Raw genomic sequence first — 24,976 nt, 5'->3', positions numbered from 1 at the left:
CTGGCATGCTTAATTGGAGCTGGAGATACAGTCTGAGACCATAAACAGATCCTGTGATGTATGCCTCCAAAATTGTCAGCTGGTATTAGCATTGTTTTTGTTCTTTAGTCACCCGTAGCAGATAAGGGAGCGAGCAAATTATAAGATGGAATGTCTAATGCAATGGATCAGGTACACCTGTGGTTATTAAATGAGATGCTTGTTGTTTTGTCAGTATGTGCTTATGCTGCATAGACAGCCATAAGCCAGCTTTGTCATTAGGACAACTGTTTTTATCTTTAAAAAAAGAAAATTATAGAGCTATAAAGCAACATTTTAAAGGGATTGACATGTTTTCATAGTTCAGGTTTATTGAGTGTAATCATGGGAACCAAAAAAACCAAAATAATTACGCAACACATTGTTATACATTTTGGCAGATTTGCTGTAAAACAAAGGGAGTTCTTTTAGTAGAAAGCTTTACGGGCTAATCTGATGTGCGGAGTTCATTAAAAATGACACAGTACTTCTACTGGGTAATCCATTCTCTGTGTTAGAACAATGAAGCTGAAGCCATTTCAGAGGCTTTCAATAGCTGCCCAGTGGGTTTTCTTGATGGTATTTCCAGGTAATTTTCACAAATTTGTGTCTTGTTAGTTTGTGAGCAATTTTTCCCCACGCTGGTTTACAAATTACCTGTAAGCACTACTACCAAACAATCATCACTGGGTTTCTTCTGGTATGCTGTAGCAATAATGCTCCCTCCTGGCCTTAAAAATATATACAGGGACTGATATAAGTCTCTGGTGTTTCTTCCTCACTTCCTCACTTGGGTTGTTTCAGGACTTTAAATGCTTTGACTGTCTTTTAGACCCATTTTTTGTTTGTAGTTGGAAGCCATTTGAAGTGGTTCTACAAAAGCTTTATTTCATTTATTACAAAACACATCTTCAAAGACACAACAAATGAAGACATGGCTATTACTTAAAGCAAAGAATCAAACTATAGACACTGTAGTTTTGTGGTGTCTTAAATGGTAGGCCACATCAACGTAATGGCATAATGAAGTCACCCTACAAGATAATAACTAACTGGTTTGATAAAATGACAGTTTCCTGGCAAAAGGTAGGTAGAGCAAATCTTTCAGCTGATGAGACTATGAGATGAAAAATACTTTATTTATCCCAAAAGACTTTATGCATTTATGTCTTTGGTTACAGCAGTTGAAATTTTGAACTATAAACTTGCATCATTCAGTCCCCACATTATTATTATATTAAATGCATTCTATCTTGTTTTTATGTACAACATTCACAGGGCGTATAATTGTAAAAGATGTAAACAATACGAACTATACTGTATGAAACTAATGTTTCGTAAATTCTCAAATAAGATATTTCTTTTGTCCGCCAAACAGCTAAATCTCATTTGAGAATTTATGCAAAAACACTGAGATTTTTTTCTTCATTGTTTTAATGTATTAATTTCTAACTTTCCTAAAAAACAGTTGTATTATGCTGGCCATTTAAAAATTCAAAACTCTACCTAGTATTTTGCATTAGCCACCGCACAGCGACGCTACAGCTCGCCAGCGGAGCCCCCTTGTCAACAAACATCCTTGTTCGTCTTTTTTTTTTATCCAAAAATATTTATCGCCCTGATTTTAGTCTCTCAGGAACGCTGCGCCTGTCTCACCCGACCTCCATCGCTACGCCTAAACGCGAGACATTTGCCAGTGCCTGTAAGGAATTACTCGGGGTAAAACCCAATTGTTTCGTCCGTTTCCGGAAAATCATTTTAGGCTTCCTACAAGAAAGAAAATGGAATCTGGCAGTCGCACTTAGCTAAACAGTGTATCGTTTCTGGGCGAATATTAAAAGGGCAGCTGGGTTGTACGATAACGCTGCCGTTAACATCGCCAAGCAGGTAATTATTAGTGGTTTGGTGACAGATGGTGTATCCGTTCTAATTAACTTTACTCTCTTTAGCTAGCTAATTTTAGCTGGATCGCTTTGGTTAGGTTATGGCTATTAACGTCACTGGTTGACGTTGTTAGCTTGCGGTGATACTAATGGTAGTTCAATGCATTTTTAATGAAACCGTGATGTTTATAGTCAATGTCCAGTAACGGTAAACAAGAATAATATCAAGTTCAAAAGACGATTCCAGCTTCAGCTTTGTTTTGCCTCATATATTCACATGGGGCTGATGTAAAAGCGAGCACTAGCACAAAGTTAAAAGCTAATGTTGAGTAAGACGTTTGTAACGCTTCTAACTCGGCTAGTTGACGTGGAAGCTAACTAGTGTTAGCGCAGCATAACCGGGATTGCTTTGTCATTGAATGATCTTGTTTGGATGATGTTGCAGTCACTACACAGTGAGTTTCTTGTTGTTTGATTTACAGGTCATTAGACACACGATGGGACCTCTTTTATGGCTGAAAATGATGGAAGTAGCCGGCGTTAGCACCTATGTAGCATGCTAATTGGTCGCTAGCCAGCGTAAGCTAAGCTAGATGATGCCATTTTGTTTTTATCTCGACTTTGACTTTGAGCAACATATGGCTTCATCGTACGACTTACAGCCACATAGATCATTATATTATTTGAGTTATTTATACGACTTTAAAATACATGTGACATTTTCGAGGAAATCGTATTTTGCGTTTCGATATGGGCTCAACTTACAAGTGTGGCTCAATGTTATGCTTTGAAGACGTTACCGGTGCTAACATTTGCTAATGTGTCGTTATTCTTATTTGATGCTGCGTGGTGCCTGGTTATGCCTAATTTTGATGCCCAGTTGCCTCTCTTCTTAACTGTCATCACTACAATAACTGCTATACTTTGTGAAAATACTTGATGTATCAAATAATACATTTCATGAGTGGTTGGTAATGAATCCCAGTTGCAGGAGGGCATGCTCATGTCTTTTAGATCAGCACCTAATCCTTTGTTTACTTTTTTCTGAAGCAACTGGATCCTGCTGAATATTGGATCATCTCTAGTCCGCCCTCCCTTCTGAACCAATGGAGGGGTCTGACAGCGTGGAACAGAATGGCAGTGAACTGCCAGAGTCACAGCGCAGGAGGCAGCTGGACCGCCTGGACAGGGAGGAGGCCTTTTACCAGTTCGTCAACAATCTCAGTGATGAAGACTACCGTCTCATGAGAGACAACAACCTTTTGGGCACTCCAGGTAGTAAATCTTTAACCTGTCTATTCTTTAGTCTTGTTAAAACCTCCCAATTAAAGTATTAATGATTTACACAAGTAAAGAGTACTTTTTCTTTTCTGCGCTCCCTTTCTATGTTCTCTGCTGAACTCGCACCTCTCTTTAAAAGTTTTCAGCTGTTTAACTGGGAGGAAGGTAGGAATATGCTATTGATATGAAGAAAGTTAAATAATTTCACACACAAGGCACCTTGATTGAGCAGTAAGCATTGAAGATCACACTCACAGTGCAGTATTTTTCACATACAGGCTTTCTTTTTGTTTTTTGTTTTCAAACCCAGATTTCTTGGTGGATAAATCTCTTGGCCGTTTGTGGAAAGTAGAGTTAGTTTATCTTTGAACAATCTTTTGTAGTAATTGTAGTTGGAATGTGTTTTGTTTTGGGGTTTTTTTTTGGGGGGGTTTTTTAATAGTAGCTTTACCTCCTAATGCTATTTTTTTTTTTTTTTTTTTTATTTTTTAGTCGCATTATTCAGCTTCTGCTCAAACTGCACGATTGACTCGCAGGGGTTAGAAGTTCGTAGGTCACGATGCAGGGGCTCACACTATACGGCCCGATGCTCTGATGCGACCTGAGTGCTCAAACTGTGCGTTCATAAAAACGAAGGTTATAACAGAAATTCTGTCGCTCGCTCTCCCTCTCTCTTTCACTCACACAGACACGCACACCACCACCATCAACTTTGCTAAATTCCTAATGAAAAACACTGATCAGGCAGCTGTGATTGAGCAGCAATGTAGATCCAACTATTTTCACGGTTGTGGTTGTGATAATTTTGTGAGGCCACATCGAAAAGGCTCGGATGAGCTTGCCATAGTTCTACAAGTTGTGTCTCCATCGCTTGTGTCCAGATCACACGCTGCACTGCCGTGCTGCGCAGTCTTTTTCGCTGACATTTGTGTTTGCGCGTGTGCAGTGTGAGAAGCTGCTTTGACACCTTCACGACGGTCGCGAGGATTTCAAACCTGTTTGAAATCCTCACGACCAAGCGATTAATGATCAGGAGCTGGTCGTGAGGGGTTAATTGCTTCTCGTTACCCCACGTATACTACACGATGCACGACGCACGATGAAGGCCAAAATCGGGCCGATCGCCAAAACGGTCGCACGACTCAAAAATCGGCCAAAAATCGCACAGTGTAAGCCCAGCATTAGTTAACTAAAACACGAACTGTCAACAGGCATTTCTTATAAAACGCTATTCATCAACCACACAGTTTAAAGTGTACAACTTTCTAGTTATATTTTATTGCCTTTACCAAACTATGTGAAATAGTCTGATGCCCCAAATTATGGTTTGAAAATAAAATCTGATGTAATGGAATTTCCTGCACTAAACTATATGCTGATGTCAATATGGTTTTCCGCATCATACATATCATATGTAGTTTCTATTTTCAGTTGTCCTGTCACTGAGTAATTTTCTCCTACTTTGTCATGAGAGAAAAAGATGGTCCTTTTCGAAAGCCCCTCTTTTGGTTCATCTTATTTTAGCTGTCTTCTGCCAGTTTTATTGATATAAAAATTTATGACCTGTTGGTCTAATCTCTGTCCTCCCATCTTTACATAGCTCCTGCTTGTCAGTAGAAGTTAAAGTAAATGTTAAGCTTAAGTACCTATGGCTAGTTTTGGATTTGCCGCTATCCTTGAAATTTCACCTCCTATGGACTATTGAAGACATCCAATCCATTTCTGTCCCAGGAGAGTGGGAGTGGGAAAGTAAGTTTGGAGCGTGTAGTGGAGCACCCTACAAGGAGAGGGCTATGACTGGAGAGTGTCGTGCCCTGGTAAGTCTAGAGGTTGACCCTGTGCACGAGAAAATGCTAACTTCCTGGTTTGAGACCGGATGTGGGGTTGTACATTTCCGGTTGCTTTACTTTGCGGTCAATCGCTACTGCGAAAATATTCTCCAAAATCATGTCCAAAACTCAAAAACGGAAAGATCGCGTTAAATTACAAAGAGCAGAAGGTGGGAACACTCACCACTGTTGTGTCATAAAAAATCTAATGATCAACTTTGACGTGTAAGGAGTTTCGATGATCAGTTGTTTACACCACTCAACACAAGCAGAACTGCATTACAAAATCAGAAGACACATCGTCCACATTCAGAAGCACATCTCTGTATAGTGACTGGTCTTATGATTTAAACAGGCAAATATTCAGCATTCAAACTACAGGTGAAGAATAGTCAAACCAGATGTTTCCCCGTTATGTTGATATCAGCTAGTCAAGTACACACCTAGACAGCATGTTAACAAACTGAAAAAAAGCCACACAAAAAATGAATGATTGCTGGTAAGGGTTTCTATACATTAGTATTTACGAAGGGTATGTTGTAACTTACCTTCAAAATTACAGTGCTCCCTCGATGTAACGCGGTTCACCTTTCACCTTGCTGTTTCGTGGATTTTTTAGTGCAAGTTTGCAGTCATGGCGTGGGTTCCCTCTGGTACTCCGGCTTCCTCCCACCGTCCAAAGACATGCAGCTTGTGGGGATAGGTTAATTGGATAATCCAAATTGCCACTAGGTGTGAATGTGCGAGTGAATGAGAGTGCGAATGGTTGTCTGTCCCTGTGTGTTGGCCCTGCGACAGACTGGCGACCTGTCCAGGGTGTACCCCGCCTCTCACCCTATGACAGGTGGGATAGGCTCCAGCCCCCCGCGACCCTGAAAAGGATAAGCGGAAGCGAATGGATGGATGGAAGTTTGCATGCTTATTTTTTTACGTCGCATTGCGTCCTGCGTCCTGATCGCTGCAGACGATCTCCTCCGTGACGTCTCTCCTGTACAGTACAGAATCGCTGCATCGATCGCTAGCAGTGTGACTCTGAAGTGCAGTACTGGATGTCCACGAAACGTTTTGCACCGTCAAAAAATAAAACTTGCTGCTTGATTTCACCCATCGCTGGTTATTTTTAGAACATAACACCCGCGATAAACGAGGGACAGCTGAGAAATATAACATTTGAATCCCTTTTCTCTTTTGCTCTGAGGCGCAGGGAAAAAATATCGACAAGTCGATGAACATCATTTACAGATATATTGGGTAAATGCCCAAGACATCTATAGAAATGTGAGTCTCTTCTTTGGTCAGCCCCTGGGGCTGGTCTTCATCATCATCATTTAGTAGGAAGAAGTGAGCAAGTCGCAGGAAGGGCAGGGAGCTGGGCTCCTCCAGGCCGATAGGTGGTCTTGGTCGAGCCCTGCCACCAGTGGGAGGCGGACCAGTGGCAAGGCCTTCATCCATATCAGTTTCAACCGTCCTTCCTCTGCCTCCAGCAACAACCGGAAGGATGGTTGCTGCTGGCCGCTTGATTTGTTCATTTGCTTAACTTGTTTTGGCCGGTAAACAAGGTGCGAATAGGACACCGGAAACAAAGCTCCCCACAGGAGTTTCCGCACCGGAAGTAGCATATGCTAACGTGCACATAGTCAATTGTCCTGTTGCTGTGATCAAAGGAAAAATGAACAATCAAAATATATGTACTGATTATTATTAATAATATATTTTTAATGTATTTATTTTAGGTTGCTAGCTGAAAGATATGTAGTTCTATGTAGCTTGTTCTTCTGTCAGCTTCCCCTCTTTCCTTGCATTAAATCCAATATTTGTTTTTATTGTAGGGAGTTAAGTTGGCACTTTCTACCAGCTGCTTGAGAAGAGGAAGCGAACTTAACCCTTAAAGAGTAGATGGACTGCTGATGATTTATTTATTTTTTCTTTGTTAATAACAGAATGTTATTTTGTGATGTTTCTTCCAGGCGAGGTAACACAAGATGAGTTATTCAATAGACTACAGCAAATCAAAGATGGTCCTGAGCAACAGAATAACACCGCTGGTACTGAAAGTGTAGAAGATCCAGTTGGTACGTTTGATATTTCTCTATATATTGTTTTGTTTTTTCCTCATTCTTTGACTGCTTTTATGTCAGAATATGATTTCTCACTTGCTAATTCTGCTCATTTTCAGAACAACCGGAAAGCTCAGAGGATCCTGCCAGTGGTGATAGTCTGCTTGACTGGCTGAACACTGTGAGGCGCACAGGCAACACAACTAGAACCGGTCATCGTGGGAATCAGTCATGGCGGGCTGTGAGCCAGACCAACCCGAACAGTGGCGATTTTCGCTTCAGTCTAGAAATCAGTGTGAACCGCAATCTGGCTGAGCAACAGGCAGCTATTGAGGGAGAGCAGGAATCATCAGAGCAACCTCCAGAAGAATCATCAGAGCAACCTCCAGAAGAATCATCAGAGCAACCTCCAGAAGAATCGCAATCGCCAGAAGAATCGTCAGAGCAATCGCCAGAAGATAGGTCAGAGCAACCTCCAGAAGAATTGCCAGAACAGTCTCCAGAACAAGCTCCAGAGGGTCAAGAAATGGTGGCAAATGCTGAACCACCAGTTCCCATGGAGACAGAAGTGGTAGAAGAACCAGTTGTAGATGAGTTGGCGGTCATAGTGGAACCAGAGCCTGAACTAGAAGAGGTTGTTTCACAAGAGCTTGTAAGTGAATCTCCCACCTCACCTTCTCCCCTGCCAGTGCAGCCACCACTCTGTCCTTCTCCACGCAGAGGGCAAAGGAGACCCCGCAGCCGAAGTCCAGAACCACGCAGGACTCGGGCCCGTTTAGCCAGGAGCCGCTCCCCTCTCAACTTGGATCAACTTGATGGACTTCCTAATCCACGGCATTCTTACATCTCTCAAAGTGCCAGTTCTTCCAGCAGTGCTCCCCCTGTACCTCAAGTGGAGGGTAGCTCACGGACTCGACAGCATGTTCTTTCAAGACCAAGCCACACTGATGGAGATGCTCAGCAGTCTAGGGCAGTTGCAGAATCCATTCCAGAGGCCCACAATGTTGCCTCTCAGGAGGTAGAAGCCTCTGGGGGCGAAGGGGGCGCAGCAGGGCGTCGCCCCCCTACTATTATGCTTGACCTTCAGGTGCGCCGTGTGCGTCCAGGTGAATATCGGCAAAGAGACAGCATTGCCAGTCGTACTCGCTCGCGCTCCCAGAACTCAAACAACACATTTATGTATGAGAGTGAACGTGGTGGATTTCGTAGGACTTTCTCGCGCTCTGAGCGTGCTGGTGTGAGGACCTACGTCAGCACTATTCGCATCCCCATCCGAAGAATCTCCGATGCAGGTTTGGGAGAGGCAACTTCAATGGCTCTCCAGTCTATGATACGGCAGATCATGACTGGGTTTGGTGAGCTTGGCTACCTCATGGACTCTGACTCTGACTCTTCAGATTCAAACCGTGGAGCCAGTGCTCCTGCAGAAATAGAAGCCCTCCATAATCCAGATGCTACACCTGCCGATGCTCCTGCTGCTGATGTTGACGAGCAACCGGTTGCTGCTGGAGGCAGAGGAAGGACGGTTGAAACTGATATGGATGAAGGCCTTGCCACTGGTCCGCCTCCCACTGGTGGCAGGGCTCGACCAAGACCACCTATCGGCCTGGAGGAGCCCAGCTCCCTGCCCTTCCTGCGACTTGCTCACTTCTTCCTACTAAATGATGATGATGAAGACCAGCCCCAGGGGCTGACCAAAGAACAGATTGACAACCTCTCCATGCGCAACTTTGGAGAGAGTGATGCCTTGAAGACTTGCAGTGTGTGCATAACAGAGTATGCAGAAGGGAACAAGCTACGTAAGCTTCCCTGCTCTCACGAGTACCATGTGCACTGCATAGACCGCTGGCTCTCCGAAAACTCCACATGCCCCATTTGCCGCAGGGCTGTCCTAGTGTCAGCCAACAGAGAGAGTGTGGTGTAACGCTTTGACAGACTGAAGGCCTTTTGTCTCAGCCGAAGTAATCCAATATCTCCCAAGTCTGTAAGAGGCTGTGAGAAAACGTGTTTCTGCTGTTGAAATGTATTTCCTTCATACTATTTGTGAGTTTGATCGTATTGCAGACAACAGGTTTTATTTGGGGTGCTCCTTACAGTGACGATGGAGAATATTTAGTTTTTAGTTAGACATTTATTATTATTGCAGTCCAAAGTGGGGCACAAGCGATGCATGCTGTCTATCAACCCGTAGTGGCTGTGCAGTGTTGCGTTGCATCAAGCCATGCGCACAAGTAGACTGATATCTCATAAAAATAAATCCTCTGATTATAAATGCTGCACACTTGCAGGTAGTTCAGGCACTTCAAATCTGTTCTCTCAACTCCCGAATGGCCCCTTGTATAACATTAGCTGGGTATAGGTACAGTTGCTAGTTACACCAGTTCAAAGTATTAGCTGTAAATAAGCTTGTAAAATAATTTTGAATCATACATTGTATCACTGAATTGGTTTCGGATTGTAAATGAACTCATTTGAAGATCTGGGTCATGATGGTCTGCAATTACTCTCTGAATTTGATTTTAAATGTTTAGGTGCTAACAATGTATACAGCAGAATTATTTACAGATTGTGATGTCCAAAGGATGGAGGACAAAGTGTTTTGCAATTTACAGTGTGACTTGTGCTCTCCATTCTTGTTCACCCTAAATAAAACACTTTTTTTTTTCTTCTTTGTTTGGTTTTGAGCGGGATATACCATAAACTCGCAGAGGGAAAAAAAACCCAGAATGTTGAACTTTTTAGGTTTTTGTTTTTTTGTTTTTTTTGTTTTTTTGTTTTTTTTTTTTTTTCTCCAAAAGTTAAAGTCTGTTTTGGATTAATATTGTATTGTTACTTTCTTGATTATTGTAATGCCAGATGTAATCGTATGAGAAAATGAAAGCTTTTTCATTATGGGTAATGGAGGCTTTGTCAGTATCAAGTTGTGAGTTCCCCACCTCTAAAATATTAGCAGGCATGACACAGATGCAAAAGGACATTTACTTTTAATACTAAATGATGTCACAGTTGTGATCCTTTTGTGTGTTATTGTTCTTCTCGATTCTTTTTTTTTTCTACTAACAATTGGATTAATTAAATATGAAATAAATTGTGGTCTTGGCAGAGTGAAATAATCACAGATTGAATAAAATGGCAATCCAGACTTGCTTCCTCAGCTCAAGCCACAACAGATCTCTTTACCTGTCAGTCCACCTTCATGTTTAAGTTGCAGCTTAAGTTATTACCCCAAAGGTTTGATATATACCAAGTCTGGGGTGGGAAAGTCTCCATTATTGTTCATTGGGTTTTGCTTCATAGGAAAGTCAAGTTTCTTGACCACTGTGCCCTCCTGCCTCACGAGCAAATGCTCCATATCTGTGTGCAATACATGCAATTGTAAAAGTAAGGAAATGAAGACTTATTACCCATTATGTGTTGAATTTATTTTATTTAGAAGTTCTGTAGGTTTTAATAGCACTGTTGATGAACAGGGACACTGGCTAAAGGAGAAAAAAAAAAGCAACACTTAAAGCCATCCTGTCACATTTCTTATTTTATTGTTTGATGTCTTAGCCACAACTATTACTTCCCTGTGTGGAGCATAAAGGTTTGAATGCAAGATGATGTTGAATACCATTAACATGTAAACAATGTATGTTCCCTCATAGGCCATGCTTTAGTTTTGGCCTTGTTCTGTGATCCATCCAGTGCAGTATGTTAACTGGGTGTTAAATGAAAACTAACCGCTGAATTAAACAAGTTGTTATGCTATGAAATGCTTTGCCAGTATGCATTCTCTACACTTACTGGGCTGTCTGATCAAATGAACACGTCCACAGCTGTAGTCACTGGCCACTTCACTAGTTACACCTTGATGGACCCCCACCCCAATTTGACTCCAGAACTGCCTTACATCTTCATGGCACAGATTCAATAAGGTGCTAGAAACATCTCTCAAGAGATTTTGGCATCGTCATTGACATGACAGTGAGACTCAGCTGCTGCACATCCATGATGCAAATCTCCCATTCCACCTCATCCAAAAAAATGCTCGGTTGGATTATGATCTAGTGACTGCGGATGCCATCTGAGTAAAGCGAACAGTTTATGATGATCTGAGCTTTGTGACACGGTACTTACCCTGTTGGAAGCAGTCCTCTGAAGATTGGTACATCATGGTCATAAAGGGACGGACACGGTCAAGTGAAACAACGTTCAGTTGGCACTTAGGGGTTCTAAGTGTGTTAAGAAAATATTGCCCACACTATTACAGCACCAGCAGCAGCCTGAACTGTTGATGTGAGGCAGTTAAACTGTTGATTCATGCTTTGATGGCATTTATGCCATATTCTCATCCTACTATTTGACTATCGTAGGAGAAATCGAGACTTATCAGACCAGGCAACATTTTTGAAATCTATTGTCCAATTTTGGTGAGGTTGTGTGACTTATAGCCTCAGTTTCCTCATCCTCTTCCTATTGGCTTTATCAGTCTAAAGCAGCCTAGCCATTCTCCTCTGACCTCTGACATTAACTATGTATTTTTCACCCAGAAAACTGTGACTCACTGGACATTTTCTCTTTTTCAGACCATTATCAGAAACACTCAGATCAGCCCATCTGGTACAAAGAGCAATGCAACTTTCCAAGTCACTTATACACCTTTCTTCCTGATTATGATGCTTGGCTTGAACTTCAGCATGTGATCTTGACCATATCCATACGCCTAACTGCACTGCAAAGCTGCCATGTGATTGCCTGATTAGATATTTGCATTAACAAGCACTTGAACAGGTGTACATAATGAAATGGCCAGAAAGTGCACTTTATTTGTACTTTGCCAGTCATTTATTAACGGGCCTCTGAGCAGATCCTTAAACTACCCTGTGATCAGAACAAGTAGATGGATCATGAGCCTGCCTGTCAGCAGGCTCTATATCACAAACCAAAAAACTGACCCCTTTGTTTGAAATTCAATACTGCATATGTTACAAAGGTGGAATAGTGTGAGCATTGTAATGTGTGCATTAAATGATGGGCTTAGTGTACTTAGTAGTTTACCCTGAGCACTGTCCTTATTTAAATAGAGGAAAGCAGTACATCAATATGACCTCAATAACAAAACTCAGACTATTATTTACATTAAACGCATGATTACACTTTACGGCAGGGCAGCCGTACCTGCACAGGTGTACCTGTCAAACGATTAGTGTTGTTATTACCCCTCAGAATCCCAGCCGACAGACAAAAAACAATGGTCCTTGTTTATGCCCATGCACTCTGTATAAACTGCATGTTTCGACAAGCATATAAACGTACGGACATTGTGCTGTGGTAAATGTTTCACAGGACACGAGTGGAAAAAACGAGGAAGTAGCCTACCGCTGTCACATTACGGCAGGATGGCGCTCCGGGCAGCTGGAGGTCGTTTATGGCAGTTTCAGAAGAGCTGTCTGAAGGTAAAATGCGTTATTATCTGGCTAAAGGGCTAACAGTGCTCACCTATCACCACTATTGTCCCGTAAACTTTGGCAGGCTGCAGATGTTTAGACGTAAAAACAGTTTAGACTTCCGTTTTTAGGGAAGCGACGGAACCGAATTGTGAAGTTGGTTAATGGTGTAAGTGGCTCGAGTTTATATTGACGAGCTAAGGATATGGGCTAACAAGCTACGAGAGCTAAATCGATATTTTTAAAACCAGTGCTTCCTTTCACCTCTCACACGTCTACGGGCTGAAGCACATACTCACCACGGAGCGTCGCTGTTCGCACTCAGCTCAACTACAGCCACTTCTAATCATGGCGACAAAGTCAACTCCTAAATCAAAGTTTGTTCTCTTTTCTCTTGTAGGTTACCAGCTTTCAAACACTAGGAACTGTCAAATACAAAAGAAGCTGTCCCGTTGAAGTGAGCCATCTGGATCATTTGGTGCTTACAGTGAAAAGTGTGCCAGATACCATCAGTTTTTACAGCTCAGTTCTTGGCATGGAGGTGGTCACTTTTAAGGTATGCACAGTAAAAACCCATTGCTTTTATTATTAATGCTGTTGGGCATGTTTCTATTAAATACGCTTGTTTATTATAATGACAAAATAATTGCATTGCAGTAGAAAAAGTGAACTGCCATGGTTTTTAATAAAAATGTCCACTAGGTGGCATGCTTTGATTGTGAGTCTTGAGCCTGGAGTCTTCTGTACACCCACTCACATCTTATCTGCATTTTCAAGGGAAACCGCAAGGCTCTGAGCTTTGGGCAGCAGAAGTTTAACCTTCACCAGCGGGGGCAGGAGTTTGAACCAAAAGCTAAGCATCCAATCTCCGGCTCTGCAGACTTGTGCCTCATAACCAAAACCCCTCTAGCTGAAGTAGCTGCTCATCTTAAGGTAGTTCACACAATTCCTTAAGTGGTTTTGATTTTACAGGTCACATTATGTAACCATTTTGAGGAAAGGAAGTTAGGAAAAAAAATCAGGGCTTGTTAAAATGGTCTGTGTCCTTTTCTCCTCTTGCAGGCTTGTGGAGTCAAGATTGAAGAGGGTCCCGTGGAGAGGACGGGGGCTGTGGGGACCATCATCTCACTGTACTTTAGAGATCCTGACCAAAATCTTATTGAAGTGTCAAACTATAACCAGTCAACAGCAAAGGACTCTTCTTGATACTTCTTTGGCCTTGGTTACTGACATGTCAAACAACTCACCAGCCCACCAAACTCATTCTAGTCTGGTATACAACGCAAAATTATTGCTTTTACTATAATTGTATTTAGTTTAAGCTGTTATTTTAGAGTCTGTTATGAGTCATTAGGACAGGGTGTGGGTGTTCAGCTCTGCTTAAGTTTCTGTTTTAGTTGTGTTTGGACAAGGCAGTGCAGGCACAGTTTAGTAGAAAAAGTGAAGAATACTACCAGAGGATGTTTATCCACAAGTTTTAAATGGGCGCTTGTGACGGTTTTTATATAACTCTGTCTGTGACATTGCTTTGCAGAGGAAAATAAAAGGTTATAAAGTGCACCAAAGGCTCTGTTGGATTTCTGCTTTTTCTTTCTTTTTTTTTTTTTTTTAATAAAATGTTTGGAAACAAGAAAAATATCTGCTCCTTCTGTTACCATTTCTTGTGTTGTTTTTGTCACTATGAGTTCTTAAGCCATTTATTAATGCAGCACTACAGTTGCATTACTCAGCAATGCAGTGTTTAGCTGCACATTAGTTTAAGAGTGAAAAATAAAATCCTGGGATTTAAGTTATTTACATGCAAGAGTAGTACTAAAACCATTTTATAAGTGTGCTGTGGTAGAGGCTGTGAGATCGCAGTAAATCGATAGTTACGGCACACTAACATAAGGCATCTAATCAGATTATTTTGTTGGAGAAAAATTACAAAAAGGTCTGATGTCGACATTATGTAGTCAGTGTTGATTTATCGAAGAACCAAAACACTGAAATGGCCAAAACATTTGAAAAACCCTACCTAAAAAAGCGCTGTATGAACTAAAGTACTGTGGCACTTTCACGTTGCATCTGCAGCTGCTTGGCCACGGAAATCCACGCCATGAAGCTCCCGGAGTGCCGTGTTTGTGCTGATGTTTTGGAGCTCTTCTGGCAGCTTATATTGAATTGCTAAAATTACTGCTGTATATGTGAACTGTATATAACATAATATTGAAGCCCTTTCATGAACAGGTAAGCCCTTTCTCTAGCTTTTCAACCCCACAGTGAGACCATTTTTTGGCTCACATATGTTATATAACAATAAAGAATATGTTATATTCTTTATTGTTGCTTCAGACATACACAATGTCCCATTTAAACATGGCATATGAGCTACAGTTATGGCCAAGAGTTTTGGCAGAGGCACAAAGTACATCATGCACTTTGCCTCTTTAGCTTTTGTTTAGATTATTATTATTATTTTTTTTTTACACGTTTCTATGATTTAGTGAAGAACAATCACAAGGACGTTATAAGTTAAAAAAAAAAAACTTTATTAACAAATAAATACAAATTCAGTTCTGGTAGTGGTGCCACAGCTATTATCATCTTTTATATTCTCATTTTTTCCCCCATTCAAAGCATTTAAACGTGTGATTTCTTTTCATGTTTGTAACAAGACACTACAGATGACACTACAGTTGCTGCAACCCAAAACTGCACACCAGTAATTCACGCTTAGAGTTCATGGAGTAGTAAATATACAAGGGCTGTGTTACATTTCAGTTTTACAGGGAAGTTTGCCTTTAGTTATAGTAATTCACCTTGTTCCTGAAAATCTTCTTGACTAGTGACGTTTGCTTTTATTGTCTTCCACTGATTTTTAAACCTTTAGCATGAATGCTCATTGTTCTAGTTTTTTTGTTTTGTTGTCAAGGAAAAGGCCCACTGATGACACAGATAACCCACTTGTAAACACCCCCTCTGCTACCTGACAACAGAAGCAGTATCGATGAGCGTGGGGAGGGTTGATGTTGCATCACCGTTATATTGTCTGTTTTGATGTGGGTGTAAAAAGTATAATAGCTAAACCTGTGGTATTCGTGCTTATTGTGTTTGAGTTCTCGGACTTGTTGATCAGTGTGTCTCAATACAAAAGAATTCATGTTGCATCATATTAAGGGTTTTCCTCATCGTAGATGATATTTTTAGCTGTAATCCTTTTCATGATGAAACAGTGTAGTGTATATGGAATTATAATGAATGATGTGTGATACAATGGAGCCTATCCCAGCTGTCATAGTGCGAGAGGTGGGGTACACCCTGGACAGGTTGCCAGTCTGTCGCAGGGCTCCTTCCTTCTATCATTTCCTTATTATTGTTATTGCTCATGTCAGTAATATTGTCTTTATAAGCGCAAGGACCAGGTATGAGGAAAAAAAACTATATTTCCCAGCACTATTTCGTGTTTTATAACATCTTTTTATGATATTTATTCCATATGATAACCCCCTCAAACACACAAATTCTCTATTAATATTTGTGTGTAGTTTTTTAACTTTGTCTGTCTTTTATCCACTTCACCAGCTAGACTGGATTGTAGTTATATAAGAATGATGCATCAACAAACTTTTTTTTTTCAGTTGCGAAAGGCCAGCACAGCAGTTAAGAATGTAACAAAGTCTATATCAGTTAATCCAAAAGTCTTTCCTATCTCACTAATAGTTCTTTTTTTTTTTTTTTGGCAATTATTTGTTTGCATCAGCACATTTTATGACCTGTACTTCAACCGATAGTGTTAGTTAAAGTACACAAGCATATTTGTTTTTATAATCAAATCAGATACTAAAACATGCATTTGGCTTTTAAATTATCTAATGGGTGCGATTAATTTATTGACAAACCAGTTAGGCTCTACTTTATTGCATTACTAGCTGGCGGACTCTTTAAGCACCTCTGGGATATGTAACACCAGAACATGTCAGACAATGCTTTTTTGCGTTTTTTGTAATTTTATTTAGACGAAAACACACAAACAGAAATACTGAAATTGTCTTCTTTGAATAACAATAGAAACAGATATATAGATTAAAAGCAACAACCTTTTAGGCTGTTTAGGAATCCATTGATCGGAAATGCACAAAGCATTGTTAACTCTTAATACATTGTATATACAGCAGCAATACAGGAAAGCATTCGTTAGATAGAACCCACTTATGTTCCCTTTGTAATGAAACTTATTATCTCAAAATATTGATTTCTTCATGAATCAAGATAATATTAACATACATCTATATTACAAATATTAAAAATAGTGACATGGCTCAAAATGTATTTTGCTATATTTGAGCTCTGCAATATGCAAAATGTAGATTTTTCTTTCATATTTTGATTTAAATATATTTATGTGCAAGAATATTTGTGTTGTTGCTATGCTTCTGTGTTACTATAAAACAAACGTATCCAGCAGTTCACAATATCAGCTCCAACGAGTGTTAGCAAACTCTCAACTTTTTTTTTTTTTTCAGTTGTGAAAGGCCAACACAGCAGTTAGGAATGTAAGTCTTTATCTGCCAATCTCAAAGTCTTTCCCACCTCACTAATAGTTCTTTTTGTTGGCAATTATTTGCTTGCACCAGCACATTTTTGGACACATGTTTAATCCTCACATTAATAGCTACTAAAGGAAAAAAAATAGAAGAGCATTATCCAGCCTTCATCTTATAAAGCAAAAATGTTAAAAATTCTGTTGCGTACCCACAGTTAAAGAAAAATTTACATAAATAAAACACAGTTGTCTGTTATGAAACTGTTTATCAGCGATATAAGACCCTATTGAACCGAAAAACAGAACAGACATTGTGTTTTAATGTTATTATTATAACTGAAATCAAAATGCTCTTCTTTCTGCTATACAGCAGACCACATCTGCCCATAACACTATTTATTACTTCAGTTCCTTAAATTATTGCTTTTGAGCCCTTGATGATAGAGGGACATTTTTTGGAATTATTATAATTTTTAAATGGTTCATCAAATATGTTTCTTAAATATTGTGTATTAAGGTTCAAAGTTTACATTTATGTCATACCTGGATTGGTTCCTTTCAAATCCATTGCACTGGGGTACAGAGGGAAAACTGTGTCCTTGCCTTTTATGATCAGATAATACACCATCGTTTTTCAGTTTTACACAGTTATATAATTAAATGTTTCCATGTGATATAAGACCCTATTGAACCGACAACCTGTTCAGGTGTAAGTACCCCTTCTTGCTCTATGCAAGGATGCAATCCCCTCACCCCTGTAACCCTGCAATCCCAAACTGAATAGGTGAAAGAACATGGATGAATATGAATATTAATGCATAAGAGGTTGAATACCAGACAAAGGTTTATGAAATAGGGGAAACCACTGAAATTGCACCAAAGGTAATAAGTTGGTACTGTTAGCTAAGTTTAAAGATTAACTTAAAAGTGCCTTTTCTTTTCTTCTTCATTAATCTCAATTTGATTTGTTTTAATTTGTGAATTATTCATTTACGACCCAAACTCAAGTTTATTCCAGTTCATTGTGTGAGACTGAAGTGGACGCGTCATTAAACACACATAAGCTCAAGGAGCAGGAATGAGGAAACCAGCACAGCATTTCCCAGCACCATTTTGCATTTTATCATATCTTTATGTTTGCACTCCAAATAAACACACTTGAAAGACAAAACCAGCTTTCAACTTTTTCTTTCACTCTGTAGATGTTCTGATGGTTTCAGTTGAAGTATATGTGCATATTTCTTCTTATAATCAAATAATCAGATACTACAACATGTATTTGAACTATCTAATGGGTGTGATTCATTTATTGACAAACCAGCAAGGCTCTACTTTATTGCATCATTAGCTAGCTGACTCTTTAAGCACCTCTGGGATATGTAACACCAGAACATGTCAGACAATGCCTTTTTGCATTTTTTGTAATTTTATTTAGATGAAAACACACAAACAGAAATACTGAATTTGAATGACAATAGAAACAGATTTAAAGATTTAAAGATTAAAAGCAACAACCTTTTAGGCTGTTTAGGAATCCATTGTTTGGAAAACCACAAAGCATTGTTAACTCTTAATACATTCTATATACAGCAGCAATACAGGAAAGCATTCGTTAGATAGAACCCACTTATGTTCCCTTTGTAATGAAACTTATTATCTCAAAATATTGATTTCTTCATGAATCAAGATAATATTAACATACATCTATATTACAAATATTAAAAATAGTGACATGGGTCAAAATGTATTTTGCTATATTTGAGCTCTGCAATATGCAAAATGTAGATTTTTCTTTCATATTTTGATTTAAATATATTTATGTGCAAGAATATTTGTGTTGTTGCTATGCTTCTGTGTTACTATAAAACAAACGTATCCAGCAGTTCACAATATCAGCTCCAACGAGTGTTAGCAAACTCTCAACTTTTTTTTTTTTTTCAGTTGTGAAAGGCCAACACAGCAGTTAGGAATGTAAGTCTTTATCTGCCAATCTCAAAGTCTTTCCCACCTCACTAATAGTTCTTTTTGTTGGCAATTATTTGCTTGCATCAGCACATTTTTGGACACATGTTTAGACCTCACATAAATAGCTACTAAAGGGAAAAAATAGCTACTAAAGGGAACAAAATAGAAGAGCATTATCCAGCCTTCATCTTATAAAGCAAAAATGTTAAAAATTCTGTTGCGTACCCACAGTTAAAGAAAAATTTACATAAATAAAACACAGTTGTCTGTCATGAAACTGTTTATCAGCGATATAAGACCCTATTGAACCGAAAAACAGAACAGACATTGTGTTTTAATGTTATTATTATAACTGAAATCAAAATGCTCTTCTTTCTGCTATACAGCAGACCACATCTGCCCATAACACTATTTATTACTTCAGTTCCTTAAATTATTACTTTTGAGCCCTTGATGATAGAGGGACATTTTTTTGGAATTATTGTAATTTTTAAATGGTTCATCAAATATGTTTCTTAAAGATTGTGTATTAAGGTTAAAAGTTACATTTATGTCATACCTGGATTGGTTCCTTTCAAATCCATTGGACTGGGGTACAGAGGGAAAATGACAAAAACTGTGTCTTTATCAAATACTTATTAAAGACATACCTTTTATGATCAGATAATACACCATAGTTTTCCAGTTTTACACAGTTATATAGTTAAATGTTTCCATGTGAAATAAGACACTTAATGAACTGACAACCTGTACAGGTATCCCTTCTTGCCCTATGATAGATAGGTGGGACCCCTCCCCCCCCCCCCCCAACACAACCCTGAACTGGATAAGTGAAAGAGAATGGATGAATAAATGAATAAGAGGTTGAATAAGAGACAAAGGTTTATGAGATCGGGGAAACCACTGAAATTGCACCAAATGTTATTCATTAACAAGCCAAACACAGACACATTTGTCTATTCCAGTTCATTGTGTAAGACTGAAGTGGACACATCACACACATAAGCTCAAGGAGCAGGAACGAGGAAACCAGCCTACATTTCCCAGCACCATTTTGCATTTTATCATATCTTTATGTTTGCACTCCAAATAAACACACTTGAAAGACAAAACCAGCTATCAACTTTTTCTTTCACTCTGTAGATGTTCTGATGGTTTCATTTGAAGTATATGTGCATATTTCTTCTTATAATCAAATCAGATACTACAACATGTATTTGAACTATCTAATGGGTGTGATTCATTTATTGACAAACCAGCAAGGCTCTACTTTATTGCATCATTAGCTAGCTGACTCTTTAAGCACCTCTGGAATATGTAACACAGAACATGTCAGACAATGCCTTTTTGCGTTTTTTGTAATTTTATTTATTTAGATGAAAACACACAAATAGAAATACTGAAATTGTCTTCTTTGAATGACAATAGAAGCAGACATATAGATTAAAAGCAACAATCTTTTACCCCGTTTAGGAATCCATTGTTTGGAAAAGCACAACTCTTAATGCATTGTATATACAGCAGCAATACTGGAAAGCATTCAATATATAGAATCCACCTAATGTTCCCTTTGTAATGCAACTTCTTATCTCAAAATACTGATTTTTTTCATGAACCGAGATAATAACAATATATGTCTATATTACAATATTAAAATTGTCAGATGGCTCAACATGTAGATTTTTTCATATTTTGATTTGAATATTTTTATGTGCAAGAATATTTGTGTTGCTGTTAGGCTACTGTGTAACTCCAACAAAACCAAAGTCTATTGCAGTTGTGAGAGAAGGTTCCTGCAGTCCCTGAGCTGGTCCAGGTCCTCCACCACTTCAATCAGCCGCTCGACCTTCTCTGAGGGAAGCACCACCTCTGCGTTGCTCCTGAACTTCTTCCTCAGGCTGTCGTTGGACAGTGGATTGCGCCAGTGACCGTAGAAGGTGTTGCAGCGTCCCTTCACAGTGTCGCCCCCAACCAGGGTTAGCTGGACTTCACCGTACATGTGGTTGAAATTAGCGGGGTTGTCATTGGGATGCTCCAGGCGAACACGGCTCAGCAGAGCGTGCAGGTCAGGGCGGTTCATGGCAGCGGGGGTGAAGGACTGCACAGTCACTTCTCCATCCAGGAGAGCAGTGCAAGCATTGAACTGGAAGGAGTGGCGTGCCTCGTGCTCAGACTCTGGAAAAGGTCTGTTTATGTACTTCGATTTGGGGACTCTGAGCAGGATGTCCTCCACCTGAGCTGGGGAGACAGTGCCAGGGCCAACTCCAACGAGAATCTTATGGACTGAGGCTGCAGCATCTGCCACCCAGTGCATCCCCAGATGAGCAGGGAAGCGTTTGAAGCCTATGTCCTGTTCCTCCAGCAGGAACATATGGCTGTCATTACCGGGCGATTGTAAAGGCTGTGGTACATAATCTTCATAAAAAGCACTGAAGCCGGCTACCCCTGCAACAGCATCTAGGACCAAAGGACTTGCCTCTAAGCCTCTGGAGGCCAGCAGAGCTGCTTCTAGGCCCAAACGGGAGGCATTGCCAATGTGGAGGGGTTTGGACTGAGTGGCAGCATTAGCCATTGGGGCTCCTGCTAGAGAAGCAGCTATAGCCAATGCATGACTGCTCTGGATGGGGTCCAGAGATAAGAGGCGTGCACACGCAGCAGCACTTCCCATGGTGCCTACCACACTAGGAGGGTGGAACCTGTTGGGAAATTCATCAGAAAGAAACAGAAACGTTGGTTAGATGTTTTTAAATTTTAAATGGGTGCTACATATCGTAATAGTCATAATAGAGCTCCTGTGTGAAAGCTTGTTTTTCCAAACAGCCTCTCACTTGTGTAACTCAGCTCATTTCATGAGTGGTAAGAGGTTTTTAGTGATTTTAGTCATCAACAAGCACATAATGTGGTGACACATTTGAGGGTGTAAGCACATGGCAAAAAGAGTCCTCTGTCATATTCTGCTCCACATGGCTAAGCAGTGCTAAAACTACACACAGAGTCTCAGCTGTCCCCGCATGAGCATGAAAAGACGCCTTTTAGAGCTTGTTGACACAATTCATAGAGCGTGCATTACACCTCCTCAGCCTGCTTGGAAATTGCAGGGTAGAGATCAGCAGAGCCAGAGTCATTTATGCAGAATCGTCAATGAGAAACTAACCTAATATCAATGATGCAATCAGTTAAGGGTAGCATACTGTAATGTAGCTATAGAGCTCTAAAGCACTCACCTCTTGGGGATATTGTGGGCCTCATTAGAGAACCTCAGTAGTCGGCCTTGAATCTCAATGCCAACATTGAAAGCCAGTAAGAAGTCCAGGCCACTGGGCTTATTGTTAGCTGGCATCATGTCACTGAGAGCTAACACAGCAGGAAGGACAGCTCCGGAGGGGTGAGTGGCAGGGTGCCACGTATCATCAAAGTCCATGGAGTGAGTCTGAACCAAAAAGATTTTAATGATCAAATGATAGGACATCAAAGCCCAGCACAGCATTAGTTTAATGTTAAAATTAATTAGATGGCTACTGATACATTTCCTGAGCTGATGGCAAAAACAGGTGCTTGCTGTTAGAGATATGACCCAGTACCAAGCATCGTGTTTGTGCTTAAATGATGTAATTTAGCTCTCTACACCCAAATTATTATTTTTAGTGCGCATACTCTTCCTGGCTAAACTCAGTCACAGGCGGTTTTTCATTAGAAAATCCTCTCACTTTACAATCTTTTACTGTCTGAGACTAACACAGGCTATAGAAATGAGCTTGGCACCCTGATGGCATCTTTAAAAAGCAATGTTTGCAGATGTCCTGATGTAATGATGGAAATTTTTGGGATTTTCCACCAAGTCCTGCTTTTGTTAACCGTCCAGGATTGGACCAAAAACTGAGCTCACACACAGGCAACTTTTTAGGAGTGGTACGGGTTTCTGTGCACGTGAAATTGTCTGGTGCATGCTGACACATCTGTTCCACTTATTCATACTCACCGCCACTCCGTTGACAAAAGCTGCCAGTATCGGGGAGAGTCTGATGCCCCTGTGTCCATACACAGAGCTGCTGTCACCAGGAGCGTACATGTTCTGAGGGGAAGCGACGGAGACAGGTAAGCACAATGCAACATTTGACACTCTCAGTGTACACAGTCACACACACAAACACACACAAACTAAACGTTTAAAAGCTTTAAATAACGATGGGACCTCAACAGGTTTCTTTGTAAGTTATATGACAAACACCTAAACTAAAAAAATCATCAGAAAGAAAATAAAAAATAATAAAATAAAAGGTGAGGCTTCTGCTTTCACCTGTCTCACTGCCTTATATGGGAGGAAACATTAATAAGAAACCTTTATTTTTAATCCCTTTCCCCAACTCACCTGGCAGTGCTGGAGGGCCAGTTCAAACACATCTGTTGTGCTTCCGATCAGCCCAACTCCAATGCTGTCCAGCACCATTCTTTTACTGCGGTGCAGCACTACAGGGGATAGATGCTGGGGCTTAATTTCACTGATAAACTTCCCAAAACTGGCTGTGACTGTGTCCTCGGGCGCTGGCTGCTTCAAGACTGCAGAGAGGAATGAATGAATGAAAGAAGAATGCAATGGGGGAAAAAAAAAAACACGGTCTGGACTAAGCAAAAGGAAAATGTGAAACAGAGAAATATGTTTCCTGGTGAACTGACAGAATGAAACACAACAAAGGTTTTACCTTCCACTGCAGATTTATGAATTGCTCTGGCAGCCCACACAGGTCTAATGGCTTTCTACAGGACAAAGAGCGCAGAATATTATTAGCAAAACCCATGCTGAAATTAACACGCATTGTACTTTCTTTTTAAAACATCTCAGATCTATTACACGCTCTAGAGACAGTTATTTTCTACTCTGGCTTTGTTAAAGTCTCAGTGGACATCGGCATTACTGCAATGAGTAGAACTCAGCCCGTGTGACTTTTTTTTTGAGCTGTTGTGCTGACACGATGCTGCTGTAACAGGTGTAAGACAGCATGACTAACCTGCTGAAAATTTACCAAGAGCTCATTTAAGTATCACTCTGCTGTCTACTCAGAGAAACAACTACTCACTGCAAAAATATGACATTAGGATTTATGTTTTTCTTATTTACTAGACTGAATTAAGTCTGCCAGACAATTTTAAATTAAGACTTAACTTAATTAAATTAAGTTGATTGGACTTATGACTATAATGTTTTCTACTAAAAATAGTAATACAAAAATAACTTTTAACTTTTACCTTTACAGTTGAAATCATGGTTCCAGTCTGGTGTTTCTGTCAAGTTGACTGTCCTTCTTTCTCTTTCTTCTCAATGCAGCAGTTTTACCAGCAGCACTTTGTCAGGGATGCTGATGCTTCTAAGTGTGAGACGATACCTGCCTTATATAGTCTAATCTTATACCTGACTCAAAGGAACAGGGAAGGGCATATCCATAACAAAGACTTATCATTAAAAAAAGGAATTTCCACTGTGGGCAACGTCTTCAACGTCACCATCGTCACAGCAGGAGGAGGAGGAAAGGTTTACTTTACTGTCACAGTGCAAAGGTGATGTCACATCTAAGGGCTTTGGGACAGGGGAAATTACAGCAACTCCTCCTACATGTAGCAAAGCCTTATTTATGTCAAACTGTCATTCCTGCTTCAGAAGAGTTTGCCTGTTCATCTTTCTAAGATTCTCTGCCAGGTATGACTTTATTTTCACTTTCTTTATTACTTTATTATTTAGAGGAGCATGTAACCCAGCTACAACTTAAAAAGCTGTACTGATTAAGATGACGTTTTTACATGAGCTAAATAGCTTTACTTGGTTAAGAATATGTAACCATTTAAAGTTAAATATGAGCAAAATCACACTATCTAATTGATCTAACAGATCCATGTTTTCTGTTAAATATTCAGTAAATGTTTTTCATTAGATATGAATAAAATTCCCCGTTAGTGCTCAGTGACAATTTTCCAGTTCCTGGAGCAGGAAAGTTAA

The 24,976-nt window shown here is 40.0% G+C and overlaps 3 protein-coding genes across 4 annotated transcripts; 2 read left to right on the top strand and 1 right to left on the bottom strand.

The window, feature by feature from the left end:
- Positions 1-1,696: 1,696 nt before the first annotated feature.
- rlim (ring finger protein, LIM domain interacting) lies at positions 1,697-9,734 on the top strand. 2 transcript variants are annotated; one of them, XM_026190974.1, is made up of 4 exons: positions 1,697-1,905; positions 2,952-3,176; positions 6,979-7,083; positions 7,188-9,734. In XM_026190974.1, the coding sequence occupies exons 2-4, from the start codon at positions 3,008-3,010 to the stop codon at positions 8,990-8,992; spliced, it is 2,079 nt and encodes a 692-aa protein (XP_026046759.1). In that variant the 5' UTR covers positions 1,697-1,905; positions 2,952-3,007; the 3' UTR covers positions 8,993-9,734. The 2 variants fall into 2 exon arrangements, with proteins under 2 accessions (XP_026046759.1, XP_026046767.1); XM_026190982.1 differs by lacking the exon at positions 1,697-1,905 and adding an exon at positions 2,007-2,356.
- Positions 9,735-11,487: 1,753 nt separating this feature from the next.
- glod5 (glyoxalase domain containing 5) lies at positions 11,488-14,062 on the top strand. The gene is made up of 4 exons (XM_026190992.1): positions 11,488-12,506; positions 12,898-13,053; positions 13,275-13,430; positions 13,560-14,062. The coding sequence occupies exons 1-4, from the start codon at positions 12,450-12,452 to the stop codon at positions 13,701-13,703; spliced, it is 513 nt and encodes a 170-aa protein (XP_026046777.1). The 5' UTR covers positions 11,488-12,449; the 3' UTR covers positions 13,704-14,062.
- A 6,566-nt stretch (positions 14,063-20,628) lies between these two features.
- irg1l (immunoresponsive gene 1, like) lies at positions 20,629-24,280 on the bottom strand. The gene is made up of 6 exons (XM_026180119.1): positions 24,232-24,280; positions 23,688-23,742; positions 23,357-23,544; positions 22,967-23,059; positions 22,212-22,417; positions 20,629-21,683 (listed from the first exon to the last, which is right to left on the bottom strand). The coding sequence occupies exons 1-6, from the start codon at positions 24,247-24,249 to the stop codon at positions 20,756-20,758; spliced, it is 1,488 nt and encodes a 495-aa protein (XP_026035904.1). The 5' UTR covers positions 24,250-24,280; the 3' UTR covers positions 20,629-20,755.
- Between the last annotated feature and the right edge of the window lie 696 nt (positions 24,281-24,976).

The sequence above is a fragment of the Astatotilapia calliptera genome, chromosome 2 (assembly GCF_900246225.1).
Source record: "Astatotilapia calliptera chromosome 2, fAstCal1.2, whole genome shotgun sequence".
Lineage (NCBI taxonomy): Eukaryota > Metazoa > Chordata > Actinopteri > Cichliformes > Cichlidae > Astatotilapia > Astatotilapia calliptera.
The sequence above is the reverse complement of the archived record's forward strand: the minus strand, read 5'-3'. Positions and strand labels throughout refer to the sequence as shown.